The 25064-nt window shown below is 45.1% G+C and overlaps 2 protein-coding genes across 4 annotated transcripts; one reads left to right on the top strand and one right to left on the bottom strand.

The window, feature by feature from the left end:
• Positions 1-59: 59 nt before the first annotated feature.
• Positions 60-10148, top strand: ngdn (neuroguidin, EIF4E binding protein; the record flags this gene model as incomplete). Of its 2 annotated transcripts, none has more annotated exons than XM_080019932.1 (11): positions 60-80; positions 298-357; positions 2163-2234; positions 2408-2545; positions 2831-2915; positions 3084-3136; positions 4268-4391; positions 5816-5990; positions 7511-7664; positions 9552-9609; positions 9953-10148. In XM_080019932.1, the coding sequence occupies 11 exons, from the start codon at positions 60-62 to the stop codon at positions 9967-9969; spliced, it is 957 nt and encodes a 318-aa protein (XP_079876058.1). In that variant the 3' UTR covers positions 9970-10148. The 2 variants fall into 2 exon arrangements, with proteins under 2 accessions (XP_079876058.1, XP_079876057.1); XM_080019931.1 differs by having other exon boundaries at positions 9549-9609.
• A 1697-nt stretch (positions 10149-11845) lies between these two features.
• On the bottom strand, positions 11846-24686 carry pabpn1 (poly(A) binding protein, nuclear 1). Of its 2 annotated transcripts, none has more exons than XM_080020535.1 (7): positions 24222-24686; positions 19095-19203; positions 18477-18544; positions 17963-18069; positions 16703-16790; positions 16237-16391; positions 11846-12185 (listed from the first exon to the last, which is right to left on the bottom strand). In XM_080020535.1, the coding sequence occupies exons 1-7, from the start codon at positions 24354-24356 to the stop codon at positions 11990-11992; spliced, it is 858 nt and encodes a 285-aa protein (XP_079876661.1). In that variant the 5' UTR covers positions 24357-24686; the 3' UTR covers positions 11846-11989. The 2 variants fall into 2 exon arrangements, with proteins under 2 accessions (XP_079876661.1, XP_079876662.1); XM_080020536.1 differs by lacking the exon at positions 11846-12185 and adding an exon at positions 12223-13531.
• Between the last annotated feature and the right edge of the window lie 378 nt (positions 24687-25064).

Genomic DNA, 25064 nt, shown 5'->3' with positions numbered 1-25064 from the left:
TTTGAATCGCGCAGATGTCGTGCTTTTTGTCCCGCTTTTGCTTCCGTAGACGGGCCAAAATGGCTGCCAACGTGGACAACGTGAGTGTCTTTTCAGTGTATTTGGTATTACTGTTACTAAAAAGGGTTTAAAGTTATAATTTCACTAAACATGCTAGTTGATTACTATTTATCCGGTTTTCACTGTAACCGGCGATAACTAATGTTAACCAAGTCCTCCGTAGCTTTTTGGAGTTAGATTAGACTAAATTTGAATTTGGCTGATGCTTTTCCATGTATATTTTCACTTGCCTTACAGTATTTGATCGACAGCGATTTGCCCAAAGCAGAGCAACTGTTGAATAATCTCACAGAGCAGGTAAGACAAAGCCAAGCAGGGCCCATATACTGTGTGTATATATATATATATATATATATACACACACACACACACACACACACACACACGCGCACTGATCAGCCACAACATTAAAACCACCTGCCTATTACATTAGCAGCAGATCCTTCAACTCCTGTAATGCCATGGACACACTACAAGACTTTCAAAGTGGTCAGATCGCTGTACTGTTCACACTACACCACTTTCTGTCTTGTGATCGGCAACCTTGCAGTCCTGTGGTTTGCACACTACATGACCGCAAGATCTTTAATCGGGAGGAATCCGGGACAAGTCTGTCGGGTCTCCAAACTACGCGTTGTCACCAGAAACGCGATACCATGTGCAGGAAAGGGTATATTTATTTTTTATTATATTCTTGATCACGGTTAAAAAACCCTGAATAAAAGCAGAATCTAAATAAGAAATATATAAAAAACAAACAGAAGAAAAGTAAAATGGGTATGTTGTGTGTTTCTGGCTGCTGCTCCGTGCACTGCTGGCTCTCCTTCTGGATGGGGCTTGTTGTTCCAGCACATCCCACAAATGCTCGATCAGATTGAAATCTGGGGAATTTGGAGGCCAAATTAATGCAATGAACTCTTTATCGTGTTCCTCAAACCATTCCTGAATATTTTTTGGAGTGTGGCAGGGTGCATTATCCTGCTGAAAGAGGCTGCTTCCATCAGGGAATATGTTCCCTTGAAGGAGTGTACCTGGTTTGCAATAATGTTTAGGTCTGTGGTACATGTCAAAGTAACATCCACATGAATGCCAGGACCCAAGGTTTCCCAGCAGAACATTGTTCAGAGCATCGCTCTGCCTCCACCGGCTTGCCTGCAACCTGGTGCCATCTCTTCAACAGGTAAACGATACACACGCTCCCAACCCTCCGTGTGATGTAAAAGAAAACCTTATTCATCAGACCAGGCCACCTTCTTCCATTACTCCATGATCCAGTTCTGATGCTCACGTGCCCATTATAGGTGCTTTTGGAGTTGGACAGGTTGGCATGGACCCTCTGACAGGTCTGTGGCTACACAGCCCAAGACGCAGCAAGCTGTGATGCACTGCGTGTTCCGACACCTTTCTATCCTAGCAGCATTAACTTTTTCAGCAAATTTTGAGACAGTAGCGCTTCTGTGGGATTGTACCAGACGGTCTAGCCTTCACCCCCCCCTTTACACCCCTTGACAGGTGCCATTCTAACAAAATGATGGATGTTATTCACTTTACCTGTCAGTGGTTTTAATGATCAGCCCCAACATGTGTCTAATGGGCCCGTGAGCATCAGAACTGGAGCATATGTACGACCGTATGTGTATGTATGTGACAAATAATCTCTTGAACTTGAACTTGGAGCAATGGAAGAAGGTGGCCTGGTTTTATGAATCATGTTTTCTTCTACATCATGTGGGTGGCTTGGGTTAGGGTCCAATCGAGCATCCGTGGGATGTGCTGGAACAACAAGCCCGATCCATGGGGGCCCTACCACACAACTTACAGGACTTGAAGGATCTGCTGCTAACGTCTTGGTGCCAGACACCACAGGACACCTTCAGAGGTCTTGTGGAGTTCATTCATTGACGGGTCAGAGCTTTTTTGGCTGCACAAGGCGGAGCTGCACAGTATTAATTGTTATCAGTTGTGTGTGTGAGTGTGAGAGTGAGTGAGTGAGTGATTAGGTGGAAAGCCCTAAATGTTAAAATTCAATGTTTGCTAATAACTAGGATTTCATTAGGTGTTGGCAAAACTCCAGTATGTGAGGTCTCTCTTTCATTCTTTAGGTGGTTGCAGTCACTGGCCATGTCCATGATCTTCTTAAGAGGGTCAAAGATGGTGTATTTCAAACGTCGAAGGTGAGGGAAAATATTATCCGTCTATCTTTATTATCACAACACATTTGTGATCCAGTCGTTTGAAATGAGTTATTTTTAAGGGGTTGATCATCACCATCTCACCTATAAAAGTCCCTCCTTAACTATGACAATAAGCTTTATTATTAACCTCTATTCCCCGTCCACTTCCTCAGGGTCTGTCTGTCTTGGACCTTCGGTACCAGCTGCTGCTTTTCTACCTCCAGGACCTCACTCACCTGATCAGCGTCAAATCCGAAGGGGGCAAAATAAAGGAGAGTGAGGCGCTGGACAGGGTGGTCACCATTAGAACGGTAAAGTGTCTGAGTTAGAGCTGTATTATCTGGATAAAACACAACGCTTAGTTTGGCAGATATTGCACTTGTGATAGATTAAGACATTCAATTTAAAAATCTTTAAATAATGTAACTGCTGTCTAAACACCGCAATATGGCATATCACAGACTTTCCAGTGCATAGCCATCTCCATTTACAAAGCAGGCCTAGGAATTCAATATCAGTGTAACCTATGAGCATTAATATAAACAGTACTGCTTGCAAGAATATTATTTGCATACTGCGTTGGCCCCTTGTTACAGGTGCTGGAGAAGATGCGTCCTCTGGACCACAAACTGAAATACCAGATCGACAAACTGGTGCGCACGGCGGTTACTGGGAGCTTGGGTGAGATCATGTCACGTTCACAGAATGCATTTCATTTCAACTTGAATTAGCTTGAAAGACACATTTAACATCCAAGCATACTTGGATGTTAAATGCGTCCTTGTGTTTGTTGTATACAGACATTCAGTTACAATAATGATGTGACTTTCCACTACTGTCCATTTTTAGCCGAAAATGATCCCTTGCATCTGCGTCCGAATCCCGAGAACCTCATCAGCAAAGTAAGAGTCTGAACAGCACTTCAATCTTTAATTGTTTTTGGTTTTCATGAGGAGATGAGTCAGGTCTGCGTTTTCTTTTGTCCACTCCATTGTACTGGATTGTGTGTTCATAGCATGACATATATAAATACAACATAAATGCTGCATCTTGGACACGTGGTCAGGGAAACTCTTAAGCGTACCTGAAACCGAATGCCCAATCGTATCCGACGGTCGGATCCACTGAGTTTGACATCCTAAAATATGTCAGGAAAAACGGAAGTCGTTTTTTTCCCCAGAACAACTGTTGTTTGCTCAGCTAGATGTTCACCATGTTCCATGAATGAGAGTCTAAAACTCCCTTTATATAGTGTTTGCAAAGCGCTTACATAAAACATTTGTATAAAAGTTGATTTATTGATGGTGAATATGGTGACATCCAACGTTAACAAATATTATTTTGAAATACCTGACTTAAGCGCAGTTCCAATAATACTTTTTGGTAAAAAAAAAAATTGACGTTGGTCAAATTTTTGAAAAGTGAGAGTGCATCCCTCAGCGTGACAGATTTCCATGTGCGGAATGCGACTCTCCACAGGAAAGAATGGATTTCCGGTTTGTTCTTGTTCTTTGAGGTGTGAAGCAAGGTGGAGGTACACTTAAAAATAAGTCAAAGTTTTGGACCGTAAAGACGTGTTCAGAACAAAATTGACACGGTGACGTGCGGTTCTTGCGGTGTTCTCAGTTTCTACTTGTATTAATTGTGTGACATTGTGTGACACATTGTTTGAGTTTGATTTCATAATTTATTTTCTTTTTTTTCATATTTGTGCAAAGCAAAGCCACTGCCTCCTCCTCTTGCTGTGGAGCTCATGCTTCTTTCACCGCCGTTCTTATTGAGTATCCTGCTGACGGTGTTCTGGGACATCTTCTCCTGTGGTTCATACGTCTTTTGTTCTCGCGTCTTTTTAAGTGTAGCCCCAGATCAAGGCAGGCTTAAATGTTGTTTTTTTTTCAGCATTTCAATTGACCTGGAAAAGTCAAGTTATTCAAAGGGACAAAAAAAGGCAATGTTTATTTTATTCATATATTCAGTCAGATAAACATTATTTTGTAAAACTTACTGGGTCTGTTCTTTCATTTTGCATAAAGCTGAGTGAATCGGAGGAGTCTGGTGATGATGGTGAAGCTGGCGCCAAGACGGTCTCTGAGAACAAAGCGGCACCCTCGGGCGACAAGAAATACGTACCTCCCAAGATCGCCCCCATGCACTACGGTAAAGCCTTAATGAGTTACTTTATACATTATTCCATGATTGAATCATGTTATATTTTACTTATTATCTACACAACTTAATATAAGCAACTGTTGGTAACTGTTTATATGGGTAGATGACAAGTAAGGGTCTTAAAGGTGAGTACAAAAAAAGACAACATTTTAGATACACAGGGTTTTTACCAGGTCCTTGAGGTGCTTGAATTTTGTCCTCAGATGTTTAAGCACTGGAAATGACCAGTACTTGTAAAAAATGATCATTTAAAACCTATGATATCCTCCTGGTTTTCTTATTCAAATCGCAACATAACATATTCCAGAATGGCTTTTACAACAGATGATGCCAGGGAAATGTAAATTGAAATCAGCGTGGTTGGAAATGGTTTGGACACTTATAACAGTAGATGAGAGTGAGAGCGAGTTAATTATATATATATATATATATATATATATATATATATATATATATATATATATATATATATGTGTGTAATATAAATTATAGACAAAGATTATATTATATTTTAATAAATAAAGATCACATTGAAAATTGATTGTATATGTTTTGTGTGTAGTCCTTCAAAATGAAGAAATAGTGCTTAAAAAAAATACTTCAAAGTCCCTGAATTTCATTATGTAATGCCAGAAAAATCCCCGGATACATGCATGTATTTATTTTTTCACATGTCAAAAGACTTAATATGTCCGATGTGGCAGTTTCGCCACCACACGCCACCCAAGTGGCGTTTTCAGGGCCCTCCGGCACAGAGACACAGAAGACAGGGTTGTAAACAACAGTTTATTGTAGAGAGGGGGCGAGCTGGAATTAGCCCAGGAGCAGATAGAACATGTCAGGACAGGGCTCCTCTCCTGAGTATGTGGGGGGATGGGGGTTTTAACCTGCTGCTTGTTAGACCAACCAACGAGCAACAGGTATGCAGCCACTCTGACCCAATTACCTAGATCCAGGTCTAGTGCGGCTGCTCAAACCATCCTATCCCCACAGCACATCCGATTTTTGACATCATTTGTAATTTCTTTTTTTTTTTTTTTTTTGTGTTCAGCGGTACAACCTTTTAGATTTTTCACTGTCACCGTCTGACCTGTTTGACTTTTAAGCCAAATAACTCCCAAAATGAATTAACTTGTGTTTTCAAATTGAGCATGCTTTATAGGAATGTTTTCCTGGTTTACATGTCTTCATATCTAGTTTATTTAAATGATTATTGATACGGACACAAAAACCAAAAGAGCGTAGTGTCATGGATCTTCAGCAAGCTGAGAGCTCCTCCTTTGAAAATTTTAAGTCTCTTTAAAAAAAAAAAGTCCAAAGTATAGCTGCTCTGCAGCGGAGAAGCCATGAAACTGCCACCTCGCCCACCAGAGCAAAACCTCTAACCTGTTCCTCCGCCCGGCTCTCTCAAGGTGGCGACGTGACGGCTGCCGACCGGAAGAAGGAGCAGGCGGAGCGTCTGCGGCGGGTGGCGCTGCGGAGCTCCGTCATCCAGGAGCTGCGGCAGCAGTACAGCGACACGCCGGAGGAGATCCGGGACCGCCGCGACTTCCAGACGGAGAGCGAGAGCCGCGAGGAGCAGCACAGGTCCCTCTCTTCGTCTTGTTTTTATATATATATATATATATATATAAACACACACACATAACAGACAAGTACAAATACACGCGCACAAAATGACTCCCGTAAAAGTGAAAGTACCATGTTTACCTTTCTCCTGAAGTAAAAGTAGATAAGTACTAGCTCTTAAATGTACTTAATGTATTAAAAGTACTTGTCATATTCAGTCTGTAATACGGCATAAAGTACTACTGTAGCTTTTCATTCTGAAGATGAGCATAAACTCATTTGTCTTGCTTTTGATAGATAGAAATATTTATCCATATTTTCAAAACCAAATGTATATAAATATAAAGCCAGATTAAAAACAAAGTAACACGACGTGACATGAGAATTAGGGGTGTAGCGATTCACCGATACGAGTTGGAAACCGGTTTTAACGTTTAAGATGCAACGCCATTGATATGCGTTCCCCTGGATCGATCTAAATGTACCATGAACCGGCCGATGGCCTGATTGGCTGAAGCTTTGCTGCAAATTCTACTTTCGTATCAACTAAGCCGCTGTGGAAGACTCAGTGATCTAACGTTACAGGTCATGTTACTTTCACGCCGTTGAAGCGACAATCCAACACTTCAGAGACCCTCGCGCTCCCTGTCCGACTCCGTCTCCCCACACTCACCCCCAAACCAGGGCACGCACGCACACTCCCTCTCGCGAGACTTGTGAACCGCCCGCAGTAACCGACGCATCCAGGGTCATAACAATATTATATTATATATTACTATATCAGAATCACAATATATTATATATTATTATATCTCAATGCCATAAAGTAACAATATATTTTTTGTCTTTTATGAAATATATCTACTTGAAGGAAAGCAATGCCACCTTTAGAATTAGAATCGGTTTATTTTCGCCAGGCACATTTACATATACTAGGAATTTCTTATAGTGAGATTTGGGGAACTTCTGTACAGACCACAGGCATTGAATAGCTACAAAGCCTAAGAGTCTGGGGGGGGGGGGGGGGGAAAGGAAAATAAAAATAATAATAAAATAGGATAAAAAAATAAAAAACAAATAAATACAATTACAATGTCGGATTGTGGTGATTGGGTCAGAGTGGCTGCATACCTGTTGCTCGTTGGTTGGTCTGACGAGCAACAGGTTAAAACCCCCATCCCCACACACACTCAGGAGAGAGGAGCCCTGTCCTGACACGCGTCTATCTGCTCCTGGCTCACTCCAGCTCGCCGGTCTTCTGTGCCGGAGGGCCCTGAACACACCACACGGGTGGCGTGTGGTGGGAGAAACTGACACACGGATATATATCTATAATAATATCTATAAAATATATAATTAATATGTATAGAAATTGCCCAAAAATACAAAACTGAAATTGTCAGATATTTAAGATGTACAGTTAGTTCCATTAAAAAAAAAAGATAAAATGCAAGAATAATCATAATCTTTTTTTTTTTTTTTTTTTTTTGCTGCATATTAAAGTCAATACAATATTTCTTGCTTTCTCCCCGTCGCAGGAAAAACTACGAGGAGACCATGATGGTGCGTCTGAGCGTGCCGAAGAGTCAGCGCAGTGCCCGGAAGAGGAGCATGATGGGAATGTCTGGGCAGCTGGGCGGCATCACGCACTTCAGTGACATCACCGCCCTCACGGGCGGCGAAGTCAGACGGGTGAGCTTCCGCCATTGCGGGTCAACGCTTGAACTCAAACCCATGTCGCCTCGGTTTTGAAAAACGAGGAAAAAAAAAACAACAAAAGAAAAAAAAACGACGACGGCTTCACTTGTTTGTAATTTCCTAATTTAAACACACGATCCCGAGTATTTTGAGATGTCACTTAAAACCCTATTTACCAGAACCTCGCTTTCGCAGTGATTTTAAGTTATGGGTCATACTGGATAAATATCATTAATGTTCACATCTTACGTTTAAATGCACGTTTTCATTGTGCGTTTCTTCACGTCTCTGTCTCCAGAAAGTCATTTTCGAGGGTTCAGATAAATCTGGCTGTGTACGAAAGTTAAGATCAAAAGATTTGGGAAGCACTTGTTCCCATTGTCAGCTGTGAAGCTCCCTTCATTAGGCGTCCAGCCCCGAATCTGCTATTGTTAAGAAAAACCTGATGTCATGGATCCGCCTCACTCACAGACAAGATGAATAAAATGTGTATTCAGGGCAGTTCCGACACGCCATTGCCCAAGTTAGAACCACATGGTTCCACTATTCCGGAATAATTCAGTAAAGAAAGATATCACAAATGTGCATGTGCAAATGACGTCGTGCACAGGTCACATGATGGCATTGTAGTCCGACTGATTGGTCAACAAGTGGGACCTCACCAAGAAGGCGGCACGTGCATTGACGTCGGAACTTTGTGGAGGTCACGGATCCGACGACTCCACAGACAATCTGAATAATAATAATTTGCATTCAGGGCAGTTCCAACATGGCGGGGGGGTGGTAGCTCAGGAGGTAGAGCTGGTGGTCTAGTGATCTAAAGGTTCCTGGTTCGATCCCAGGCTCCTCCTGCTAGCATGCTGTAGTGTCCTTGAGCAAGTCACTTAACCCCTAATTGCTCCTGATGGCTGCGTCCGTCGGTGTTTGAACAATTGTAAGTCGCTTTGGATAAAAGCGTCTGCTTAATGACTAAATGTAAATGTAAATGTAATGGCGTCGTTGTAGATGGAGTTTGTGATCAACAATCGCAACGCAAACTGCAAGCCGGTGCTTGGGAACCTCTGCATTAGAGGACATTTCGTCGGTGATGGTCGGTTTTATTCCCAACTTTCATCGCCGCATCTGTGAAATGACTGGACACTTTATTTTTAATATTTTAATTTCCTTCCCGCAGCCCTAATGTCTACCAACGTCCTGAATTATAGTTACTGGTAACAAGAACCATAAAAAAAAGTGTATTTATTGTGGATGTGTGTTTGGGTGTTTCCTTCCAGATGCCTCGAGGATTTGTTACAATTCCAACAAAGGAGTGGCCCCTCTACACACAATCCATTTCATTATATATCCTCTATAACTGAAGCCAGTTCAACCACTTACCTTAGTTTATGAAGTACATTACCATGGTGAATGTAGTTTTGTTGATTTTACAAAGTGCCATAAAGTAATTGTTTACCAATATGAATTTATAATTACGATAATTGTGCTCACAATATTGACTAAAATGATCGTTATCACTGCAGCCGTACTCCAGAATGGCCGCCGCAGTTGTGACTTAGGAAACCCAAACAGATCAGATGAGAATGACAATGACGCGAGCGTCTGCCGTCACAACGGAACAGAGTCAAAGCACTCGTCCATCGTTCTTTAACAAAGGGCCGACGACACTGGACCCCGGCCCCGCGTATCGCCGCCCGTAGCTGTATTTGACAGATACTTTGCCCGTGCCGTGTTGTGCCCTGGTCAATAAATGGCCAGGATATGAACTTCTTGACTCGCTCCTCTCTGAATGGGACCATTGTGGCACGGCTGTCTATATTTAATTTTCTCATTAAAGCCCCAGCTTCAAGGCCGGTTCTCACACAGTCTTGTTCATCCCAGCAGGACGGGGAATCCCCGGGTCCCAAGAAGAAGAAACTCCCGAAGAAAAGCAAAAAGAGAGGTGAACTTTAATATTTTAGGATGCCTTCACGAAACTGCACAGGGGGGGAAAAAAAAACAAAAAAAATCACCGTTTGAGTTGCCTCACAACAAGCAGTCTAGTTTAAAATATAGACGCACCGTTTCACTGAATCTAGGCACTGGGTCAAATGAACGTTTTATAAATAAATCATTTGTAATTGATATAGTTTAATTTGCTGGTTGAGATTTTCAGTCACAGAAAAATGCAAAACGCATCTCAAATCTTGAAACAAAATCAACATGAATGAATTTATGTTTTCACTTGTGCAATACAATTTCCCAGTGAGATCTCGCACCTGAAACTATTTTCCTCCTCTCCACAGCTTTCAGGAAACACTAGGAGGACAGAGAAGCGACAAAGGCTGGTAGAAGATACCCGGAGCTCTGGCAGCCTGTGATTTGCCTTTTTTTTTTTTCTTTTAACTTTTCCAAGTTAATACGTATGAATTGTCTATCATTAAGAGTATTAAGCTCGTATTCAATGTGGAATAAATTTTATAAAATAAATGTTATTTTTGAGCACTGCTTCTGGTTCAACATGACATCAGGGATTCATGACCGGCTGAAGGGTCATAGCTTGCCAACGATTGAGACACTCATGCAGATTAACAGAAAATAAATGGAAATATTGGTTATTTTTTGGAAAATAAACAACTTGCACCAGTAATGCATGAAGTATGGTTTCAAAAAGTTGCAGTTTTGGCTTTAAACCCTGAGATGCAAGCACCGCACTAACCCTGCATTCCTAAACACAAGTGCTGGTGAAGTTACTGTAGCTGCATTTCAAGGACTCTCATTGGAGGAATCTCCCTGGAACGAATAACAGTTGCATGTTTCTTTTGAGTTGGCCAGCTTCATTCCAGATGGAATGTATCTGCATCAGATGACTACCGAGAAGCGCAGGCAGTCCCAGGAATCTACAGGGCTGACAGACAAGCTCATTGGTCTTAAATTCTCTATCTGGCTGCACAAACTCAGACCCCCTTTCCCACTGAACCAAAAAAAACAAAAACCCCAAAAAACCTGGTAACATCGAGCAGTTGTCGCCAGCAGGAAGGGAAAAACCTGGGTCTCGGTCCCGGGTCAAATGACCGTGACAGGTTTTAATCGCCGCTGATGTGAACAGGACACCCGGGTCAACGTGCTAATTTTGGCCCCTTTACCTGTGCAACGCATGTCGGGAGTTCCAGACGCATGAATAGATGGGGATATCTGTGCATCATTCAATATCCCATTTAGAATCCAAAATCAGATGTTCTTATACTTGTCTCCACATGGAGGACTGAAATGTTACGAGTGTAGGGATCGCACCGAGGGCCCTGCTCCACGCTGCTTCTACGGTAGTGTTGGGTCCGTTCAGGACCGATCCGAATATTTTGAACGGCACAAAATACAGTCTTACAGTTTTGTTTTAAGTTGCTGTCTCCCCTTCTGTTTTATTCCAAATCACGCTGGCACCGTGACACGCCCCTTTTCCAGCACATTTGTGAACAGCATTTCTCCTGGCAATGAGAAAGACGTCAAGCCACACCTTATTTATGAAGCGCATTTCATACCAGGGCAACACAATGCACTTTATAGAGAAATACAATTAAAGAATATATAAGATGTATGTGATTAGTTATATTATTAAAACCCACTCTAAGTATGTAAGCGTTTCAATCAAGATTCATAAAGCAAAGAAAACACTTACCAAAAGCCATTTTTACACAATGTCTTTATTTTTTTTTTCTAATTACAGACTCATGGGTTAAAAATAAAAATTAAAAAAAGGAAAACATTTTTTTTTTTTTTTCTCTTCCAAACCCACTCCCCAGTTTCAAAAAAACCTATTCACCTCGTCACACGTACCCCCGCCTCCTGACCCCGCCCTGCACCCCCGCCCCGCCCCGTCGCCCCCAAAAAATAAAAGCTCTTTTCCTCTGCTCCAATATTAAATTAAATTCTCACACTTTCCTTCCCCCAGACAAGCCGTGACTGCACTGCGCATAGTCAGAGAAAGGTGGCGCCCTAAAGGTTCTAGATGCACCCCAAACGCAAACGCTAAAAGGAGAAAAAAAAAAACAAAACAAGAAAAAAAAAAAACAACCAAAAACGCCCCATTCTCTGGTTTCTGCCCGGCACTCGTCCAGCGCCGCCTCAGCAACAAATTAAGCGTTGGGTGGGTGACTGTGTGGAGTGCCGTCTGTAATGGATGTTCGCCTCCCGTGTTAAAATGTGTGTGTGTGTGTGTGTGTGTGTGTGTGTGTGTGTGTGTGTGTGTGTATACGCTCAGGTAAGTGATGTGTGCGGAGAATAAAAGTGTTTGTATTTTTTTTTTTGCGTGTTTTTTTTTTTTGTTTGTTTTAACTCGTCGCCCGTCAGCGCTTGCTGTTGTAGTAAATCCCCCCCGCCGCGGGCCTGTGGTCGCCCTGCCCCCCTCCCCCGCCCCCCCACACGGACAGGATGGGGTGAGTGTGCATAGCGGGAGCAGAGAGAGAGAGAGACGCTGCCGAGACAGTGGGGGGGGCCGGCGCCACCTGGGGAGGGGTAGTCAGCCTCCACTGGTCCTGAAACCTGTAACGACAAGAAGTGGTCTAATATACAGAGAGAGGAGGGGAGGGTGGGGGGGGGGGGGGGGGGGGGGAGGGTGAGGTACGAGGAGAGGGAGGGGGACGACTGACGACACGGGTGGTGGGGGTGGGGGTCGTGGGATGCGGGAGGTCGTAAAAAAAAAAAAAAATAAAAAAATAAAACCAAAAAAGCGTGAGGCTACTTAAGAAAAACCCCAAAACAAGACAAAGAAAAGAAGGCGGAGCTCTGGCCATGCCGTGGTGGGGGGGCTGGGGAAGGGAACCCCAATCGAGAACCCAAAACTGGAACCGCCGAACCCCTCCCACGGTGCATGCAGCAGTGGGTGGAGGAGCTGACGAGAGCAACAAGCTAAACGGTGGAGTGGGGGGGTAGACGGAGTTAAAAGACAAAAGGAGGTGTGGCGGGGGCGGGAGGGGGTGATGCGCTACGGTAACAAAAAAAATAAAACACCATTTACAGACTATTTTGAAGGGAGGTGGGTGGGACGGACACACACACACACACACACACACACACACACACACACACACACACACACACACACACACACACACACACACACACACACACACACACACACACACACACACACACACACACACACACACACACACGGGGAGGGAGACAGGAGGGGGCAGAGCTGTGATGGTAATGAGGTGATGTCACAGCCAGACCAAAGGAGACACATCTGCAGCCTGAGAAACCATCATCTCCCCTGGCGGTGGCTCTTTCTTTTTTTTGTTGTTTTTTTTTTTTTTCTTTCCTTTTCTCCCCCCCCCCCCTTGTCCCCATCAAAACTAAATCAAAACAAAAAAAACAACACCAAAAAAACAACAACAAAAAAAAAACAAAAAACACTTAATATTTAGAAATATGCCACAGAATTTTTCTCCGAAAAATGGCCAACTTATACCTTACCGGAGGAATGGGGGGTGGGTGGGTGTGTGTGTGTGTGTGTGTGTGTGTGTGTGTGTGTGTGTGCGACCGCATCAACCTCCACACACACACGCACGCTCACACACAAACAATCTCACACTGCGGCCCAGTCAGTTTCTGTCCAGGAGAAGCTTTTTTTTTTGTTTGTCTGTTTTTTTTTTGTCTTTTTTTGTCTCCTTCCTGGGAGCTCTTCCTTTATTGGGGGGTGGGGGTGGGTGGCGGGGGAGGGGGGGGGGGGGTCAAAGGATGGTACTTTTTTTTTTTTTTTACTCTTTTTTCTTTTTTTTTTTTCTTTCCAATGGGAGCAAAAAAAGGGGGGGGGGGGTGATAGTAAAGGAGTGTTGGGGGGGTATTAGTAAGGGGAATACCACGATGTTGTTCGCCCTCGGCCCCTGGAAAAGAGAGAGAGAAAAAGAGGGTGAGTTGCTTCCTGACGGGCTCGAAAAGACTGACACCAGTTTGCTCGGTGTGGTGGCGGTGTCCTTGGTGCTGGGTAATGTGTTTCAATGTCGTCCAAAGTGGAATAATGTTATTAACAGGAAGGAGCTCAAGTATGTCTCTTTAACAAAGGGTGGTGTCTGACAGAGACGCGCTACGCCGTCTTAGCGGCTCTGTGCCCGAGCGTCTACAGGACGCCGCTCGCCGCCCGTTCGCCGAGGAGTGAAAGAATCAATCGACCTGCAGTGCCGAGAGAGCGCTGCCAAAAAACAAAGTGGGGAAATGTGCCTGGAATTTGGAGAAATTAAAACGATCAGCTTGTGTGTGTGTGTGTGTGTGTGTGGGTGGGTGGGGGGGGGGGGGAGACAGTAAAGGCACTCTCTCTCCCTCTTTCTCTCTCTCTCTCTCTCCCCCACAAATTTCTGGGAGAGCCGCCTCTGTGGGGGGGAGGGGGGGTCACTGTAGGGAAAGACCTTGAGGACAAACATCACCATACATATGCCCCCAGCAGGACACGGGGTTCACGTCTAAGTCACAACACACGGCAACTGGGGGGGGGGGGGGGGGGGCGGCGGGGTTAACACAGCTCGGGAGTTAAACATGGCCTCTAATCTACACACACACACACACACACACACACACACACACACACACACACACACACACACACACACACACACACACACACACACACACACACACACACACACACACACACACACACACACACACACACACACACACGTGTCAGGCTGCAGGAGTGAACCCTTGTTTCTGGGCGTGGATTTGTGTATGAATTTGTATGGGTTTATGCAAAATGTACTTTCTGTGAGAATATCCACATTCACATTAAAAAAAAAAAAAAAAAATCATCATGGGGTGTGTGTATGGCTGCATGCACGCGCCTTTCAGGCCCAAATCAAAAAATAAATAAATTTTAAATAAAAAAATAAAATAGATAAGAGTTTGTCTGAACACAAAGCAAGAATTTTTTTTTACTGTTTGGGCATTTGAGACGGGAGCAGTTTTGGCAGCAGCACACGTCAAGATGACCCGTGTCTGCACCGCCACACACCAAAAAACACACGGCATCGAGCGATCATTTCATTCTCTGGTCGGGAATCTATTTTTAACAAGGTAAGGCAGAACGAGGCCCTTCCTGGTGCGCTCATTCTGCCAGGGGCCACAAGTTCAACCACTCTTGGTCCAGGATTTTAAAGGGCTCCGTGCACTTGGACGGCTGCAAGTGAATTTAAAAATCTGGCAGAGTCGAGACCTTGGTATGTGTAGAAGTGAGCACACGGGAGGAGGATGACAGACTCTGAACTTCACAACCAGACAACTACCTACACTATGCAATGCAGAGTGATGACAGCTTCTGATTGGTCAAACTCTGAGCGCGCGCACACACACACACACACACACACACACACACACACACACACACACACACACACACACACACACACACACACACACACACACACACACACACTTTTGGCCACTAGGTCCGGGAGACCTTCAACCCAAAGGCCAAAATAAAACCCAGTTGTGTGTTTTTGGCTGGCAAACATAACTTTCTGCATTGCTGTGAAGTGCAGGCTTCAGAACTCACACATCCATACAAATGAATATTCTAAACCAATCGAGTAACCACGGCACTCGTCTGAATAAGAACACTACAGCTTCCTAAAACACAAGACAGAAGAAAAAATGGGATGCCGCTCTGTGTGAAAGGCCAGCAGTAGAGGACATTGTATAAACTAGGAATGAATATTCTTTCAAGGGCAGATAAGCGGGACGACCCGGCTGCTGAACTTAGGGCGGGGATGAAGCTCCATCACAACGCCACACTGCTGTCAGCTCAGCAGGAGATCGCTCAACAAGGAAGAAAGATTCAAACCTTGTGGACAACTACTAAAGACGCTGGGCAGTGTTTCCCACAGGTCCGAAATAATAATAAATATAATCCGACGCGAACGAGTTTTCAGAGTTCCTGTGGAACGCAGCATCGCTTCGATACGAACGTGGAGCGTTTTCTAACCCACCTGAACCAGAGAGTGCAAGCAGTAGGGCTGTCAAACCATTCAAATGCTATTCGAATTGTAAAAGGAAAGATTTGACAATCAAATCTGAAAATTAATATTTGGAAATCGTGTAATTATCCCAGAAAGGAGCCGTCCCAACACCGGTCTGGGTCTCTTCTCCCCGGAGGGGGAGGTGGAGGCTGCGGGCCACGCGGTTTTCTCGCCTCAAATTGGTTCCGACAGATTTTGGTTTTACTGATAAGGTGAAATACGTGAACGTTACGGAGTCAATACAACACAAACCCGGTTGGCTGACGTCACTTCAGAGTCCCAGTGCTGTTCGAATACAACCAGGAAAAAAGCCATTGATGGTGTTTAGTTCTTGCTGGGGGGGGTCCCAGGACTGTACCGTGTGAAAGTGGCTATACTCTACAGCGGTGAGAACCGGCTCCAAAAGCCATCAACGAAGCAAATCTCTAGTGCAGCTCCAGCCCTTGGAATCATGAATCAATCGATTCCATAACCACTCCTGATTAGCTGGATCAGCCCCCTCCTCTGTGGCGCCTGTTCAGTCAGTGGCTGATGTGAGATGAGGTGTGTTTCGTGTGCCAGGGATGAGAGCGCCGGCTCACCTGAAGGCCCGTCCTCTGCCCCGGGGTGGCGTGTAGCCGCTGTAGTAGCGCGCACGTGACGAGGAGAAGCTTCCTCCCCGTGAGCGGAAGCGGGCACGCGGGAACCCGCGGTCTGTGGTGCTGATCCCTGGTCTGTTTGTTCTCTTGGCACCCACCTGAACAGAGAGCGGCGGATGAAAATATTACATCATTGAGAACCGTTACACCCCGTAAGTACATTTTACATTCAGAGTTAAATCTTCTAAATAACAACATACTCAAATACATCAGGCAGAAAAACAAAATCTTGGCAGAAAGTTGAAGTTGTTGAAGCTAAAATGGCGATAAAAATATTTGGTTTGGAGGCATTTGAGGCTTGCAGCTAATTTTCCTGGATGCATCCATATAGAGATGTCAGACCGAGTGGGAAGCAGGAAGTATTGAGCAGCTATCATGGGAGAGGATGTGGGTGCTGAAATGTTCTCACCTTTATCTGTCTTCCTCTGAACAGGGACTCGTCCAAAGCCATGGCTGTCCGAACAGACTCCTTGTCTGCAAATTCAATATAGGCGAACCTGCAAATCAAGAGAAACACATGGGTAAGTGCTGAGAATGTGCAGCACACTAAAGTTTGTGTAAACATCCTCTATTACATTGAGCAGAACCCCAACCATGTAATCAAGAGCAAAAAGGAAACGCCACCAGTCTCCCTAAATGTCTGCAAAAACTTACAATTAGCATCTAATAACGTCTCGTAAAAGAGGTTTAATAACAAAAAACAATGGCAGCCCAGATGCAACGAATGGAATGCAGGGAATTTCTGTGCAGTTTATTATTTTGCGCAATTTAACTGCTTTTTAAAATGCCAATCCAGATTAAATAAATTTTGAATTATCCTATGAACTACCAACTACAACCACTTTATGTCTGTGTTAAGTAAATTCAGTGATTTGTCTCTAGATACATTATAAACATATACAGTATACATGTAAGAAAATCATTGCTGAAAACATGTGAAAAGACCACTTTGCAGTACTGAATTGTGGAGTAAAGACAGTTAAACAGTTTTTCACTATTTTTGTTGTGAGGATTATTTGGGTGGGTCTAAAACAGTGGTTCAATGACACACTGGGGCCCACACTTAGCAAGGCCCCTCCCCCAACACTATAGAAAACCTAGAGCACATTAGCATCATTGTCGAGAGCAGAGGCTCCCAAACCAGAGCAGCTCCGGGGAGATCAGAGCTGTTTTCTCCAAACAAAGCAAATGTGTTTTTATTGTAGATGTATTTAATTTACTCTGTTTCCTAATCGAATGAAACAACAAAGAAGCCCTCTGCTTCCTGTGTTGCATCACGCATGGCCACTTTAAGCCACCCCCACTCGCCATTTTTAACTGCACCCTCAGTCACTTCACCCTGGCGCCAGGCCTGCATTTGAGAGGCTGCACCTCTCCCATGATTGGCAGGGCACCACACACCCCCACAGCATTTCACCATTTTGAAACCCAATATAATATACTGATGTTTATTTTTTTGTTTTTGAAATTATTCAAATTTGGCTGGGTGGTTAATAACACATTTTCTGTGGAATGACCAATTCAGAGCACATTTATTTTTGCATTACAGACTTTAAAAGACAAATACAGAATGGAGGACGGTTAAAAATAAATACACACACAAACTACAGTGAAAGACTTATAACAAATGGACTGACCGCAACAACGCCACAATGTATTTTAGCCTTACCCTTTAGGATGCCCTGTGAATTTGTCACACAGGATGGTGACTCTGTTGACTGAACCACACCCATGAAAGTGAGCTTCCAGCTCTTCTGCCGTTGCACCATAATCCACCTGGACACGCAGAGGGCAAAGTGGTGAAGAACCCACCAGGACACAAAACACGAGCCCACTTTGCAATAACTTTCACTAAATCATAAGTCATTGTTATTTGAGCGATGGATGTCTTCTTGAAACACCAACAGGGGGGTCAATATAACATAACATTTGGGATGGGCCAGGGACCCCAAAAAAAATAGTTTTATAAAAAAATAACAGAATTAGTACAAGTACACTTTTTGGTACTTGCCAATAATTCATTTACAATATGTGATTATAACACACACACACACACACACACACACACACACACACACACACACACACGACAAAACAATGTGTAGTTACTAACAATATCACGGCCGAATGGAAAATGAACAGTCGAAGTTCAAAACTGTCCCTTGAAGCAAAAAGAAGCTTACATTTCCAACGTAAATAGATCTGCCGTCTGCTTCCATCTTCTCCTCGATGGACATAATGACGGGACCAGCTGCAGGAGAGAAAACCGCACCAACATGAGCAACAACGTCCTCTCTGCGGTGACCGACCGCAGTGGGTCGGTCACAAACTCTGCAGAACACAAAGACTAAGATAAAGAAAACATATTCCAATACTAAATGAAGTCCTGGTGATGCCCTGATAAGGATGGGTATTGTTGAAAAGATACCAAATACCTGGATTTGGAAACTTTTCCCCAAATGACACCAATTCAAATTTTTATTATTATTTTTTTTTTTTAAACAGCAATACGAATGAATGCTTCTTTAAAATATACCATATACACCATTCACCATGGAGAAGATGACTTGGCATATATACTCCAATTGTAAAATATAAATATTTGGTTTGTTTTTGGGCTCATAGCAACCGAGTGGCTTCTGAGGTATTGAAATTTGGCATCAAAAGCCACAGAATTTCTTTGTTCTCAATGGTGTTGATCAAATTCAGCTGGTACCCTTAAAAAAAGGCATCAAGCGACAACCTCAAGCACTACGTTCTGATAACGCATCCCAAAGAATGCACATCTACACACGCCTCACCTGGTGGGGGGCTGAGGTTCATCTGTTTTTCCACCTCGTTCTGGAGCTCCTTCAGCTTCTCCGCTTCTTCCTCCATTTCCCTCACCCGGGCTTTGATTGCCTCCAGCTCCTGCAGAACAAACAGTCAAAAGGTACGGTTGTGAGTCCGCATGTCAAACGGACCATTTTAAAATGTTAATGTGATTCATACTGTCAGGGGCGTGGAGTGCCCTCAGCAGACAATGTATCAAGGCGTTGATTGACAGAATGATGTCAAATTTACTCAGACTTGTGAGGTTTACACATTTATACCTCAGCAGAACTGGGACCAATTTATAAGAAACAGGGAAATTTGACACACAAACACACACACTCACTTCAAAGCTGTATTAACCAGCTTAAAATGACCTTATATGCGAAAAAAAGCTTTATTGAAATCTCTGATCACGTGTCGATGACCAAGGTGCTTGATAGCTCTTGTTGGCACATTTTTGGTGTGAACTGAATCTAAAGCCCCTTTCCCACATGGAATCCGTAACATTGCTGAATAAAAAACAAAAATAAAACAGGCAATGGCAGTAGGTAATCAGTCCCACATTGGCCTCCTTTACGGAAAAGTTTTGTAGGGAGTCTGTTCCCACATAGATGACCGTTGCGGCTCCATTACGGAATTCTCGCGAGAGGTGCCTTATATATACGTGAGACTAGGCAACAGAATCTGTTTTGTTTTTAGACCAGTGCCTCGCTCCCCGTCTTCGCGCAGCTCCAAGATTGTCTCGGTTCCCTCCGCTGACAGAGCCCCCATACCCAGACGCAATTACCCTAAACCAAAGTTACCAAATCATGAAGGAACGTTTTCCACCCATTCTAACTCTCCCTGTCCGCTCATTCCCGCCCGCTCTGTGATGCGATACAGGCCGCCGGGCAAGGGAAGCGCTTGTGCTCGCTGTCCCCCACTAGGGATGTTAACAATCAGACTATTGATTAATTGCTAATAAGAATTTAATAATGTTATGATTGTCTTATAGATAACAACTGGACTTTCTGTGGTTTGTTGTTACTGTATCAACGGGAGTCTTTGCGGCGCAGGGCTTTTTGAAAAAGAGGGAGGAAAAAAATAAAAAACCCCAGCCAGGAAGTAGTAGTACTCACTGGAATGACAGGGGGCAATCGAGAAAAAAATGCCCAGTGGAGCAGGAAGTGGTAGAAGTAGACGGGGGCTTCCAGAAGGATACAAACATGGCCGCACGTAGAAAACAGGAGCTTCTTGATGCCAAGGTGGATACTATTTGTTTATTGTTGCTCAACAACTAATGCTGCGCTCAGATGGAACATGGTAGACAGAATGGGATGACGGCCCTTTCTGAACGGCACGGGGGATGAAAAAAAATAATCTGGGCGAGGGAGAGGTACGACAGCAAAACGAAACAAGTGATAGTAAATATTCCTGTATGGCGAACCAGCTCAGTGGGTCTTGCCCAGAACGTCTCCATTTTGAATTGAAATGAGGAGAAGTGCGGCCTTGTGCCAAGTCACAAAATCTTGGAGGTGCACAGGTCCCCATGCAACATTGCTTCACCGCCCGGTGACAAACGTTTGTTGTCAATGAATCTACGATTGTTTAAGGTTAACAACTATCGATTAAAGAAATTCCTTTAAATTTGCATACCTGCCCACACCACTAACTCGAAAAGACATGTCACTCAGATCCAGATCCAATGTTTTTTCCCCTTCCCAAAAACAAATAACGTGAAATATTTGTACGAAATAAATATAAGTTTAAAAAAAACCCCCAATGTTCTTCATTTGGATTCGGCTTCACCCGTACTTCACCGCAATGTTACTGCTTCCATTCACAAACGCTTCCATTCAAGGCCGTACCGGCATTTCCCCCGGAAATTATACTTGGTCGAGAGCAGGGAAATTTCCGGAACGACTATCACAGAACATCGAGACCGGCTTTTACCACATGACGCTAATACGGAACATTGACAGTAGATTTACGGCTTTCAGTGCAAGTGGGAAAGGGGCTTAACAGTTGCAGACAGTCGATATAATAGGCAAAGGGAGCTGTGAATGCAGGACACAGCAAAAACTCATGGAGAAACATTTGGAATACAGGCAGAGTGTGAGATCTAGGCCTGGTTCATTGTCGAAATGAGCCGTTGTGGGCGATGCGTGAGCCAAGCTTTCACACTCCCGGCACCAAGGCTGCTGAATATGCAAGTATGAATTTAAGGTACTTTAAAAATGGAAAATCCAAACAATTAGTTCAAATATTGCTGTCTTCTCCATCTTAAGTGATGATTATTATAAGCTGATATGAACATGTACAACTGCAAAAACTAAGACAGAAAAGTATAAAATTGCTGCACGTTTGCTCAGTACGGGCACAAGGCAATAGGTCACTCTACATTATTCAATACTGAAACTTGCATCTGGCCCAAATAAATACACACACACAAAGTGACCCCAAAACCTTAGTAAGCACCGGCAGATGAGTTTTAACTGCACAAGCACTCCTAGAGATCAGGCACTGCTCACTGACAGTGGTGCACTGCAGCACATTGGAAGTCGCTCCAGCTCCATCCCGGGCAGCTGCCGACAGTGTTTTTAGAAGCCATCCCATACACACAAGAGGGTGCAGTGGCCTGGCATATAGCCTTTTTCCACTGCACCAAAAACCTGTTAACACCCACTTACATCTTGCGTTTGTGGGAAAGATTACACACGGGTTTTATTCAAATGAATGTGTAATAGTCACAGGTATTTATCGGCTCCAATTGGCTGTGATTGAAACATGACACCCTGGGTAGAAAGGACAATTTTCGCCCCTTCGGCACGCAAATAGACAAGAATGTCCGTGTATAATGCAATCATTTCATATTCGATTTAGAATCCCAAATCAAAATTCTCGACCTAATTTAATGTTGAACCAGCACACTCCCCACTGGGCTATAAGCCACTCCAGCACACCCCAAGCATGTGAACTGGAGGAGCGTCTCTGCTCCCGGCCACCAAAGGACCGGCATTGGGCACAGCCGGTTGGGGCACGGGTACTCCATGCAGCTTCTACACCCCCCCAAATAAATAAATTAAAAACAAATTAAATAAATAAATAAATAAAATTTGAACCATGGCACACCCATTTTGAAATTTTGAACCTGACACACGGGGGAAAAAAGGCATATTTGTCTTCTGGCAATGGGAAAGGTCAATCGCCAATTTTAGCTGGGTTAAAAAACCTGGCTGTACCGAGAAACACACCCACCACCCCCCGAAAACAGACAGGTAGGCCACAGTGTAGGGCAGTCAACACAATCGCAATTATTTGCGCTGATGATCAGCAATGACTTATCAAAACCTTCAAGACTCCATGATTACGGTATGTTTCCATCCAAATGTCGATGCAATTTCAAGCCTTGGTGAAAATGTTGCAACAAATAAAATATGAATAAACCATTGATAGTGATCTAAAAACGAAAACGTAAAAAAAAAAAAAACCAAAAACAAAACAAAAAACACGGAATGTTCATTGCAATTGAAAATTAATCGCCGCTAAAATTCCACAACCGGGGCAGCTTTCGTCCTTTTCGACGAGTCACGGGGAGGCCCATTTAATCGCATACGGCACATGATTATCAGAGTCGGGCACGATAATTGGAACCGGTGTCGTTTCAATCTAATACCAATGTGACCTAGAGCCGCTCGGCGTCGCCGACCTTTGGACGGTCCTTTTTTTCGGCCGCACTCTGCGGATCGGCGGCGTGGCAACGCACGGCCACGGCGAATAAAGCACGCCGGTGGGGCCGTCGCGTGTGCTCGAGCGGCGTTGGCACATGTGTGTGTGTGGGTTTTTTTTTTTGTCGCATATGCAGTGCACGCTCAGTGGCTCCGGACCCAGCCCTGAGAATACCGCAGCCTCCTGCCTCCCTCTCCCCGCCCGCGGACCCACCGTGTGAGCCTTCCAACGCTTAGAATCCTCACTCAAACACACACACACACGCGGACGCATCGAAGGCAATCCACGCCATTTCTGCGTTCGACGGCGTTACAGCATCACAATAACGTCAACCCATCCACCCACCAGCGTGTTATTGTATACATACAGAATTACTCCATCCGTATCTATGCCCACAACCAATACTAGCAACCATCCACAGGCTATGAACGTAGTTTTTCTCCACCACCCCCCCCCCCCCACCCCCCGACCGCGAAGCTTTTCGATGATTAGCGTCCGCACAACAGCGCACAAACCTTTCAGCGAGATAAACCTGTTGTACGTTCAAACATAAATCAAACACTCGGTCGAAGAAACGATTCTGATTCGGGGTTTAACAAATCCGACAAATCCACTCGCATACCCTGCAACACCCACCTCTCCAGCCAGCCAGCCATCCACCCACCCACCCATCCACCCATCCATCCACCCATCCATCCGCGGGAGAAACGTTCAACCTGCACTCGATACCCGTGAAGATACCGAGGGATAAAAATGCAGCATATTCCACGCGGTGTCCGGGGATAACGCCAGGATGCTACCGCCTCAACTAGCCCGATCTAGTTCCTCGGCTTTCGGGGAGGAAAAAACAAAAACAAACAAAAAAAAAAAAAACCCCACAAAAACCCCGCTGTGGCTGAAGAGAACAAGAGGCGTGTTTACCGTGTCGGTTCGCCTTCCCAGCAAGGACAAAAAAAAAAACCCCAAAACAAAACAAGACTCGCACTGCGGTGGCTAATGGCGGCGGCCTTCCCACCCTCACCCCTGACCGTCTCCTACATCCCCGTCCCGCATATTAGCGACCAGGATATTCGAATTCGCTCTCTGGCGCAAAAGGAGCCGGCGCCGCCGCTGCGCCAAGATGGCTGCCACCACCACGCACGTCACCACCCAGTTCTACTGCACTGCGTGAGCCACAATGGCGGGTTATACCAACCGGTAACGTACACCACATGTGAGACGGGGACTCGAGGGGAGGGGAGGGGAGGGAGAGGGGTGGGTGGGGAGGGGGGGAGATAATAACCGCACCGAATAAAACGGGACGTTTGGTTTTGAAGTTTTTAAAACGCGCACACCCGGGGCACGGCGCGCCCGCCGACATCCGCGGGATTCCGCGAGTTTTTCCCCAAACAATGCCCTTCACTCACCGGGTCCTCGATCGCGGCCTCTCCCTCCTCCAAACCCGGCTCCTCGTCGCCGACCCCGGGGTCCTCCAGCTCCGGGTGGCCGGGGTCTGAGTCCAGCAGGGATTCCTCCGCCAGTCCGTTGCCGAACTCCGCCATCGCCCTGGTCCCTCTCTTCCGCCGCGCCTCGTGGTTGTAGCGGCGTCGCAGGCCCCGGCTCACGCAAGGAGGAGAGCGAGCGAGCGAGCGGGGGCGAGGGGAGAGGGAGAGGGAGGGAGAGAGAGAGAGAGAGAAAAAAAAAAGGACGGCGGACCACGCCGCTCACAAAGTTAAAATGTAAAATAAAAACGCCAGCTTCACCCCCGCTCGCAATTCAAACACAAGGGCCGTCGCCGCGCTCGACGTCGGGCTCGGAGGACGTCGTTTCCACGGCGGAGGGCGCACTTTATTCACTTTAATGTGGCGAGGACCCTGCGCGTGAAGAGCGCTCCGTGCCGTTCAGAAATGGAAGCCGGGGGCGGGACGCTGTCCCCCCACTGCGGGCGTCCACCCGCGCTCCCATTGGTCGCCGTGACGCCGCGGCCCGCCCCCCCGCCGCGCGTCGCCCTCTCCCGTTGGCCGGCGGCGCGGAGCGTTCCGGGTTTCTGCGCCTTTGTGAGGTATCGATTCAGCTGCTCCGCTGTCAATCAAGCCGGCGCCACTCGCCGCGGACCGTCCCATTTGTTCAGCGAATTAATCCCCGACACTTTAGTGCGATGTCGATTGTGTTGTCCGGTGCATCCCCAGATAATGATTATAGCCCAGCAATGTAATAATAATAATAATTAAAAAAAAAAAAAAAAAAATCAAATGAGTATTGCTTGCATT

The sequence above is a fragment of the Zeus faber genome (assembly GCF_960531495.2).
Source record: "Zeus faber genome assembly, chromosome: 19".
NCBI lineage: Eukaryota > Metazoa > Chordata > Actinopteri > Zeiformes > Zeidae > Zeus > Zeus faber.
This window is presented reverse-complemented; position numbering and strand designations above follow the sequence as displayed.

Coding starts and splice junctions, on each gene's coding strand:
- pabpn1 (XM_080020535.1), bottom strand. CDS start 24,356: ATGGCGGAGTTCGGCAACGGACTGGCGGAGGAATCCCTGCTGGACTCA. Junction 19,204..24,221: donor AGGCCGCGATCGAGGACCCG/GTGAGTGAAGGG, acceptor TTTGTTCTGCAG/GAGCTGGAGGCAATCAAAGC. Junction 18,545..19,094: donor GAACCTCAGCCCCCCACCAG/GTGAGGCGTGTG, acceptor TCTCTCCTGCAG/CTGGTCCCGTCATTATGTCC.